At 41.1% G+C, this 10,485-nt stretch overlaps 1 protein-coding gene across 1 annotated transcript in view; it reads left to right on the forward strand.

Moving 5' to 3' along the window:
- MAOB (monoamine oxidase B) overlaps window positions 1–10,485 on the forward strand; it is a 153,313-nt gene that overhangs the window by 121,936 nt on the left and 20,892 nt on the right. Inside the window, exon 8 of the mRNA XM_003783800.3 lies at window positions 1,424–1,583. Within this exon, the coding sequence (XP_003783848.1) occupies window positions 1,424–1,583 (160 nt within the window). The remainder of the gene's footprint in view (window positions 1–1,423; window positions 1,584–10,485) is intronic.

The following is a 10,485-nucleotide window of genomic DNA, read 5'->3' on the forward strand; positions in this document are numbered from 1 at the left end:
GATTCGAACCTGCCACCTTATGTATGTGGCTGGCGCCTTAGCCAATTGAGCCACAGGCACTGAGCCTGTATTCTTTGTTATCTCCTTTATAATAAACCAGTAAATGTGTTTCCCTGTGTTCTGTGAACTGCTCTAGCAAATTAATGGAACCTAAAGAGGGAGTCTGAAGTGGTGGTTGTAGAAACCCCAGTTTGAAACCAGTTGATCAGAAGTTCTGGAAGCCAGACTTAATGACTGATGTCTGAAATGGAGACAGTTGTGGGACTGCGCCCTCAACCTGTGGGATGTGATACAATCTCTAGGTAGATAGTGTCTGAACTGAATTCAAGACCACCCAGCTGGAGGCACTTCAGTCCCGATTGTTTGGTTGGTGTGTGGGTAAAAGCCCCCCACACATCTGGTCACAGAAATCTTGTGTTGATTGTTGTTGAGTGAGAGAATAAAAAAGCAAATTACTTTGGATTTTTTCTGCTCACAGTAACCAAGACCCTTAAACTGTGGGGAAGAGACCAGAGTCCCATAGATAAACCAAAGCTTAAATAAGGTCAAGAGTAGCACAGATTTCATAGACAAGTCCCTTTGCCAAAAGTGACAAAGTACCCCTATCTGTAAAGAAAAGAGAAACAGAATGTTTGGATGGGGAGGGGATTTATAGAAGTACATACAGGTATTATCAACCCTCTGTATTGGGATCTCATGTAATTAGAAAACAAGAAATATTTAATAAATGTCAAGCACCTATGTGTCTGTCATTATTCTAGGAACTGAGAACATAGCAGTGAATAAAACAGATACAATTCTCTGCTCTCCTTCTAGTGAAGGAGAATGGCCATAATGAAATACATAGTTAAAATAAAAAGTATGTCAGATAGTGATAAGTAGTGTGGACAAAGTCAAATAGGGAAGGAGCAGGGAGGGTGTACCAGAAGGTGGGGTGGGGGGATTGGTCATTCAAGTTTAGATAAGGAGAAGGCCTCATTAAGGAGGTGATATTTGAACATGGAACTGAAGCAGATGAGAGATTGGGCCATGCAGCTTTCTGGGGGAATAGCATTCTAGGTGGATAGACATCTAGTGCCAAGTTCCTGGGGTGGGAGCAAGCCTGGCAGGATCAAAGAACAGCAAGGTGGTCAGAATGGCAGAATAGGAGTGAGAAGGAGAGTAATACGTAGGTCAGAGATGTACTAGGTTCATTTTATGGATGGCCTTGGAGGTGACTGAGAGGAACTTGACTTTGACTCCAGGAGTTATGAGAAATCTTTGGAGGTTTCAAACAAGGGATAATTAAAAACTACTTTAGGTTATATAACAAAATCCTTCCTATTTCTTTATTCAGGAGACAAGGGTAGAATGAGAGAGAATAATTAGGGAAAAACAGAAAGATCAGGCCAATGATGTATTAGCCATGCTCCTTTTCTTTCAGGCTAAATATGTGATTTGTGCTGTTCCTCCTACTCTGGGAATGAAGATTCACTTCAGTCCCCCTCTGCCAATGATGAGGAACCAGCTGATCACGCGTGTGCCTCTGGGTTCTGTTATTAAGTGTATAGTGTACTACAATGAGCCTTTCTGGAGGAAAAAGGGTGAGTGCCTTCCTCATCTAAAGATTTTGAGAAGGTCCAAGAAACTTGGTGCTGGGCAGCACCTGTGGCTCAGTGGGTAGGGCACCTGCCCCATATACCATGGGTGGCAGGTTCGAACCCTCCCCAGTCAAACTGCAACAAAAAATAGCCTGGTATTGTAGCGGGCGCCTGAGGCAAGAGAATCCCCTAAGCCCAGGAGTTGGAGGTTGCTGTGAGCTGTGACGTCATGGCACTCCAATGACGGCGATAAAGTGAGACTCTGTCTCTAAAAGAAAAAAAAAACTTGGTGCTAAAACATGCATTTGCAGCTCGGCGCCTGTGGCTAAAGCGGCTAAGGCACCAGCCACATACACCTAAGGTGGCAGGTTCGAATCCCCAGCCCGGGCCACCAAACAACAATGATAGCTGCAACCAAAAAATGGCCAGGCGTTGTGGGGGGCGCCTGTGGTCCCAGCTACTTGGGAGGCTGAGGCAGGAGACTCGCTTGAGCCCAGGAGTTGGAGGTTGCTGTGAGCTGTGATGCCACGGCACTCTACCCAGGGGGATAGCTTGAGGCTCCGTCTCAAAAAAAAAAAGAAAAAAGCATGCATTTGCATGTAACATATTTATTAGAATGCTGAACATAAAACAGTCCAGATTTTAAAGTACAATTCATTCAAATAAAATATGTTGGTGTAAACCCATGGAATTAATTTTACTTGGATTATAACCAACTATGTGTATAAATCAACATAAATGTTATTTAATCATCCCATAAAATCTTACAAGAAGGGGTGATGAACCTTTTCTAATACAGTATTTACAAACATGGACTTATAAAAATATTCACAAAAGTAAGGATTTAAAAATTTCTGGGCCATCTCTCATTAATGTCAAGATTCCACTATATTAAATTCATTTATTTGTTTATATGTATTCAAAAAGGATGCTACTTGACTGGGTAGAACATTACAGGAATACTTACTAAAGTGCTAGATTCTGCAATGATGGCAATGTTCTAGAGCTGCGCTGTTTAGCCTCAAAAGATATCTATTGAGACTGAGGAACTAGACTTTTAAATTTCAATGAGAGACCATGTCAAAAGAGCCAGTAGCTTGGACTGAGGAGGGCAAAGGGCAGGATGGACTGAAATGAGGAACAAGACTGCAGAAAAGAGGAGCATGAGCTGGAGGCAGATGTGGAAAGTTAGGGGGATTCTTCCTGTGTGAGCATGGAAGAATCCCTCTCTCAGTGACATCTCAGGCCCTTCCTCCTCCCTGCAGATAATCATGTTTAAGACTGTTCCTGGATTGGCACATCAGTTCAACAAGTAATCTACTCTTTGTAAAAGACAGGGCCGTGACCTACCATGAAGAGCCCTGTCGTTTTAGTCTTTGAATCTAATGGCAGCAGCACACTGGTGCTGAGTTGCCTCCTCTTGTAACCCAGGGCACCCATTTTTAGATAGCTGCCTAGTAGCAGTTAGAGAGGATTTATGATAAGGAATGTAGTTTCTTCTTTTAATGACTATGAATGCCTTTATTTGTGGAGAGAATCTATATTTTTTCATTCGTGTCTGCAAACCTTTATCTTAGGCATGCTTTGTGCCAGGCAACTTGTTAGGCACTAGTATCTTAAAAATACCCAAGTTCTTCACTCTCAGTAGGAAGCTGGACCTGACTTGGTCCTTGTCGGTAATGAACCTTGAAAAAGACTTTAAAAAATGATTGTTGAGGGCAGCGCCTGTGGCTCAGTGAGTAGGGCACCAGCTCCATATACCAAGGGTAGCGAGTTCAAACTCAGCCCAGGCCAAACTGCAATAAAAAACTAGCTGGATGTTGTGGCGGGCGCCTGTAGTCCCAGCTACTCCAGAGGCTGAGGCAAGAGAATCGCCTAAACCCAAGAGCTGGAGGTTGCTGTGAGCTGTGACGCCACAGCACTCTACCGAGAGGGTGACAAAGTAAGATTCTGTCTCTAAAAAAAAAAAAAATGATTGTTAAGCCAGGTGCATTGGCTAATGCCTGTAATCCTAGCACTCTGGGAGGCAGAGGCAATTGAGCTCAGGAGTTCGAGACCAGCCTGAGCAAGAGCAAGACCCCATCTCTAAAAAATAGCCAGGCATTGTGGCAGATACCTGTAGTCCCAACTACTTGGGAGGTTGAGGCAAGAGGATCATTTGAGCCCAAGAGTTTAAGGTGGTTGTGAGGTATGACACCATGACATTCTACTGAGGGTGACAAAGTTTCTGTCTCCAAAAACAAAAACAAAAAAAGATTGATGATCATGTGCCAGAACTTACAGTTTGTACCTGTAATCCCAGCACTTTGGGAGGCCAAGATGGAGGAATTGTTTGAGGTCAGGAGTTTGAGACCAGCCTAAGCGAGAGCAAGAGCCCGTCTCTACTAAAAACAGAAAAAGTCAGGTGTCTGTAGTCCCAGCTACTCAAGAGGCTGAGACAATAGGATTGCTCAAACCCAAGAGAGTTTGAGGTTGCTGTAAGCTATGACGCCAGGGCACTCTACCTAGGGTGACAGAGTGAGACTCTGTCTCAAAAAAAAAAAAAAAAAAGATTGTAGACATGAAACAGCTTCACCAAAGCATTTTCAATTTCAGTTATGACTTTAATGTATTTCTTCAACTGACCATTATTGAGCATCTATAATATGCCAGGGACTGTGCTAGGCACTGGGAATTCAAAGGGACTTTTCCTGGTCCAGAAAATCCAGACTCAGAAGGAATTGCCCTGCAAACTGGTAATTGTATGACTATGTATTGAGTTCTAGGCTATTATAAAAACACAAAGGAGACCTCTAAAACTTACATCTAATATGATTCCTGTTTCACTGATAAACGATTCAATAATACTTATTTGAAGGATTCTATAATGGAATCTAAAGAAACTGACTCTTCTAACAGGGTCTTTGCTTTGAATCAGACTGAAACTGTCAATGTCACTGCTAAATACACTGTAATTAACTGGTAATGCAAAAACTTAGGTGATACTATGTATGAGCTAACAAAATAGAAGGAGTGAATTTTGCAGCCCCAAACAGCTTAGCACGGCAACTAGCACAAATCAGGCACACAGGGAAGCAATCACTCAAGAGGTTTGTTTATCTGCTTTATTTTGTTTTACAAGCTCTGTATAGCTTGAGTTACTAAAGAGAAAGTAAATTTTATATTTTGATATGGACAGCTTTAGCCAATTCTTGATTGTTTTTCCCCACTCTCAGCATCATGTGAAACATTGCTTTTATTTTTAATTAATTAATTTATTTCTTTGAGACAGAGCCTCAAGCTGTCACCCTGATTAGAGTGATGTGGCATCACAGCTCACAGTAACCTCCAGCTCCTGGGCTTAAGTGATTCTCTTGCCTGAGCCTCCCAATTAGCTGAGACTACAGGTGCCCTCCACAACGTCTGGCTAATTTTTGGTTGTAGTTGTCATTGTTGTTTGGCAGGCCTGGGCTGGATTCAAACCCACTAGCTCTGGTGTATGTGGCTGGCACCTCAGCCACTTGAGCTACAGGCGCCAAGCCCTTATTTTATTTTTTATTGTATATATTTAAGACATACATCATGATGTTTTGATATGCATATACATAGTGAAATAATTTGTAGGGCAACGCCTGTGGCTCAGTGAGTAGGGCACTGACCCCATATACTGAGGGTGGCAGGTTCAAACCCGGCCCCGCCCAAACTGCAACAAAAAAATAGCTGGGCATTGTGGCAGGCGCCTGCAGTCCCAGCTATTTAGGAGGCTGAGGCAGGAGAATTGCTTAAGCCCAGGAGTTGGAGGTTGCTGTGAGCTGTGATATTATGGCACTCTATCCAGGGCAATAAAGTGAGACTATCTCTACAAAAAAAAAAAAAAAAAAAGAAAGAAAGAAAGAAATAATTTGTAGTCAAGCAGATTAATATGTCTGTCTCCTCACATGGTGACCTTCTGCGGTCACCGGAACACCTGACTTTTTCTGGATTGATTATCTCAGGAAGCACTTCCCAGTCTCTTTAGTCTCTTGATGTGTAATGTCTTTGTAAATTTTCAAGGAAGGGCCCCCTCTTCTTTGCCGCCTTCCACCAAGGCATCCTAAATCCAAACATCCTTACTATCAGTGTCCCCCGCCAGAGTCCCCCAGCCCTTCAGCCCAGCCCACTTCTGTAAACGGTAGCCTCTTTGCTTTTCATCATCTTTGAACTATTTTCACCATTCTTGAAATCTTTAATTAATAATCTATTCACATTTTCAATGACAGGAACAACACCTACTTTTTAAAAAATTGCAGAAGTAAACTTCCTGACCATAAAACTTCTAAAAAATAAAAATGTATGAAAAATGCTCCTCTCCCATTGTCTCCCTTATTCTTCTCAGTAAGGCACAGAGGCACGTGTCTGTAGTCCCAGCTACTCACACATCCTTGCCAGCTAACAATATTTGACATTTTTTTGCCAATCAGGGAGGGGAAATTATCTAATTTATCTATAATTTATAATGTTTATCATTAATAAGACTTAGGGACTAGATTAACTCATTTTGGAAGTCTTTTTTGTCCTTTGCTTATTAAAAAAATATTTTCTACTTATGTTGCAAATACTTTCTTCCAGTAAATCATTTTTTAAAATTTGTTTATTATGGGTTCCCCTTACTGAATTCTCATACACATGGGGCTTTTCTACTGTTCTTTGTTACAAAGATCCAGGCAGATTTTGCACCTATGTACACAAAAAATATAAACGTAAACTACCACTATATGCATTTATTCCCAATTTATACACATATGCCTGTGAAAATGTATTGTCATAACTATAAAACAAAATAAACATTTTTTAAAATCTCAAATTGAGGCTCAGTGCCTGTACCACAGTGGTTATGGTGCCAGCCACATACACCAAAGTTGGTGGGTTCAACCCCGGCCTGGGCCAGCTAGCCAACAATGATGACTGCAACAAAAAATAGCTGGGTATTGTGATGGGCACCTGTAGTCTCAGCGACTTGGGAGGCTGAGGCAAGATAATCACTTGAGCCCAGGAGTTTGCCGTTGCTGTGAGCTGTGATGCCATAGCACTCTAACCAGGGTGACATAGTAAGAGTCTGTCTCAAAAAAAAGGAAAAAAAGGGTGGTGCCTGTGGCTCAAAGGAGTAGGGCACCAGCCCCATATGCCTGAGGTGGTGGGTTCAAACCCAGCCCCTGCCAAAACTGCAGGAAAAAATAAAAGCTGAAATTGAAAGATAAGAATTTCCATAATTTCTTCCACTATCTAGGTACACAATCTAGGTGTGCACCACTTTGGAAAGCACAGATTTATATTATCTACTCTTATGATGATACTGTGCCATTTAAATCACTAGCTTTATGATACATTTTGATATTTGGTAAGACACTCTCATCATTATTTTCCTTTATTTTGTCCTTGGTAAACTTCAATTATTCTTCCAGATGAATGTTATTATCAATTTGTCAGAGCTCCTCCCTCTACACCCCTATATACAAAAAGCTTCTGCTGAATTATTTTACTCTGAATATTCCTTCCAGAGCTACAATACCTTCTCTTTTCTGTCTGAGAATATTATGTTTAAGGGAAAATTTCTTCTGGAGGGTATTTGTTCTACTCCCTGAATTATTATTCTTCCCCACTTCCATCCCCCAAAGTTCTTTCTGGTTTATGTGTTTCTTGTTAGTTTGTTTCTGGTTTTATCTTTGCTTTTTTTCTCTAAGGATTTTGTTGAATGTTTGGTGTCCCTGAAAGCCCCTTCTTTTGTTAGTTTGTACTTAATGTATAAGTTGACTTCATTTAGGAAATATATTCTTTTTTTTTATTAAATGATAGCTGTATACATTAATGCAAACATGGGGTACAGTGTAGTGTTTTCATATACAATTTGAAATATTTTCATCAAACTGGTTAACATAGACTTTGTGTCATTTACTAGGAAATATATTCTTAATTTTATTTAGTTTTTCATTTTCAAAAATTTCAATAGATTTAAGGAGTATAAGTATTTTCTGTTATATAGGTAACTTATATAAGGAATGATGAAGTCAAGGCTTTTAGTGTACTCGTCACTGAAATAGTGTACACTGTACTCAATTGGTAGTTTTTTGTTTGTTTGTTTTGGCCGGGGCTGGGTTTGAACCCGCCACCTCCAGCATATGGGGCCAGCACCCTACTCCTTTGAGCAACAGGCGCTGCCCCCTATTGGTAGTTTTTTATACCTCACCCCCCTCCTACCTTCTTAGTTTCCAATGTCCATTATATCACCTTATGAATATATATGTCCATTATTTAGCTCCCAATTATAAGTGAGAACATGCGATATCTGTTTTCCCATTCCTGAGATACTTCGCCTAGGATAATGGTTTCTGGTTGCTGCAATAGTCATTATTTCACTACTTTTTATAGTTGAGTAGTACTCTGTGGGATGTATATGTATGTGTATGTGTATATATAGACACATTTTCTGTATCCACTCAGTTGATGGGCACTTAGGTTGGTGACACTTGTGAATTCTGTGGCAATACACATTCAAGTGCAGGTGTTTTTTGGATAAATGTCTTATTTTCCTTTGGGTAGATACCCAGGAGTGGGCATTGCTAGATCAGATGGTAGGTATACTTCTAGTTCTTTGAGGAATCTCCCTATTGTTTTCCATAGTGCTAGAACTAGTTTACATTCCCACCAACAGTGTATAAGCGGTCCCTTTTTCACTGTATCCACACCAACATCTATTGTTTCTTAATTTTTTTAATAATGGTAATTCTGATTAGAGTAAGGTGGTATCTCATTGTAGTTTTGATTTGCATTTCCCTGATGATTAGTGATGCTGAGCATATTTTTGTATGTTTCTTGGCCATTTGTCTATCTTCTTTTGAAAAAAAAAAAAGTTCCTATAAAGCTGATGGGATGCCCTTTGTTCATGGCCGGAACTTATGAGCTTTTTACCTACAAGTGATTGAAATCACACTAGGGCTACTTAGTTTGTCCTGGCAAGAACGTGACTTTTCTCTATGCCCCTTGTTTCTTCACTTCCACCAAGTACACCCTCCTTTCTCAGAGGCCAGATTCACTCTGGGAAGGAAATGTCCAAGGATACCCTGCATCTAGAATGTAGCAGCTCCACCTTGGTCAGCCTGATGTAACTCTTCATCCCATACAACTGATCCCTACATACTCCATATGCACCTGTTCTTTGATCAGATCATGTCCTGTTTGTTGCTTCTCTCTCTTGCCGTCTTCTGACAGGTGATACCTTAGCTGACTCTCTTATCTTCTAAGTCTTCTTAAGTTCTTGGACAAACTTTAAACATTTCTCGTTCCTATATTTCAGTCTTTCTCAACATCTTTCCTGCCCCAGCACACCTGAGGGGTATATAAATGTCCCCAAGCCACTGGCTGACTGTGACATTGATTCTCACAGGTGCACAATGGGTAGGGATATGGGAGGACAGAAGCAAGTGCAGTTAAAAAGCTTCCTGTGTATCTGTTCACACCCGTGTATGTGCACAAAGGCTGGGGATGCTCTTTCTCTGTTTGTTATTCCTCATTTTGGAAACTTACTGCCTTTTCTATACATTTGCTTCAGAGACTTTCACCATAATATTGTTGAAACAACCTCATATTTGCAAGTAAATGATGAAGCAGGAGGAAAGTACGATCTAGTAGGACGTTATTGTAACATTACAGACTCTGCCCTGATATTTTCACCATTGCTTTATTAAGTCTTTTGTTGAAATTGCACATACAGGCATACTTTGTTTTATTGTGCTTCTTCTTTTTTTTTTTTTTTTTTTTGAGGCAGAGCCTCAAGCTGTTCCCCTGGGTAGAGTGCTGTGGCATCACAGCTCACAGCAACCTCCAACTCCTGGGCTCAAGTGAGTCTCCTGCCTCTGCTTCCCAAGTAGCTGGGACTATAGGCGCCCACCACAATGCCCGGCTATTTTTTGGTTGCAGCCATCATTGTTGTTTGGTGGGCCCAGGGGTGGATTCGAACCCGGCACCTTAGGTGTATGTGGATGGCGCCTTAGCCACTTGAGCCACAGGCACCGAGCCTATTGTGCTTCTTAAATACTGTGGTTTCTTTTATTAACAAATTGACAAGCCTACATTTAGCAAGTCTCTCAGCTCCATTTTTCCCACATTTACTCACTTTGTATCTCCATGTCACATTTTGTAATGTTTCAAATTTTTTCATTACTATTGTATCCGTTATGGTGATCTTTGACCAGTGATCTTTGAGGGGGGGGTATCACAAACCATGCTCATATAAGATAGCAGACTTGATTGATAAATATTGACTGTTTTGAGTGCATCATTGATAGGCTGTTGCCCCCTCTCCTTGAGCCTCCCTATTCCCTAAAACACAATATTGAAATTAATTAGTAAGTAGCCCTACAGTGGCCTCTAAGTGTTCAAGTGATAGGAAAAGTCACATGTCTAAATCAAAAGCTAAAAATGAATAAGCTTAGTGAGGAAGGCATTTTGATAGCCAAGATAGGCTGAAATCTAAACCTCTTGGGCTAGACAAATTGTGAATGCAAAGAAAAGTTCATGAAGGAAATTAAAGTTGCTACACCCGTGAACACATGAAAGTGAAGCAGTCTTTTTGCTGACGTATAAAAAGTTTTAGCTGTCTGCAGAGATGAAACCAGCCACAAGACTCCCTTAAACCAAAGGCTAATTCAGAGCAAGACCCTAGCTATTCAATTCTCTGAAAGCTATGAGAAGCAAGGAAGCTGCAGAAGAAAATTTGAAGCCAACAGAGGTTGATTCATAAAAACCATCTCTGGCTTGGCACCTGTGGCTCAAGTGGCTAAGGCACCAGCCATGTATACCCAAGGTGGCAGGTTCGAATCCAGCCTGGGCCCACCAAACAACAATGACGGCTGCAACCAAAAAATAGCCAGGTGTTGTGGCGGGCGCCTGT

This window comes from Otolemur garnettii, unplaced genomic scaffold (genome assembly GCF_000181295.1).
Source record: "Otolemur garnettii isolate 467f Iridium unplaced genomic scaffold, OtoGar3 scaffold00009, whole genome shotgun sequence".
Classification (NCBI taxonomy): Eukaryota; Metazoa; Chordata; class Mammalia; order Primates; family Galagidae; genus Otolemur; species Otolemur garnettii.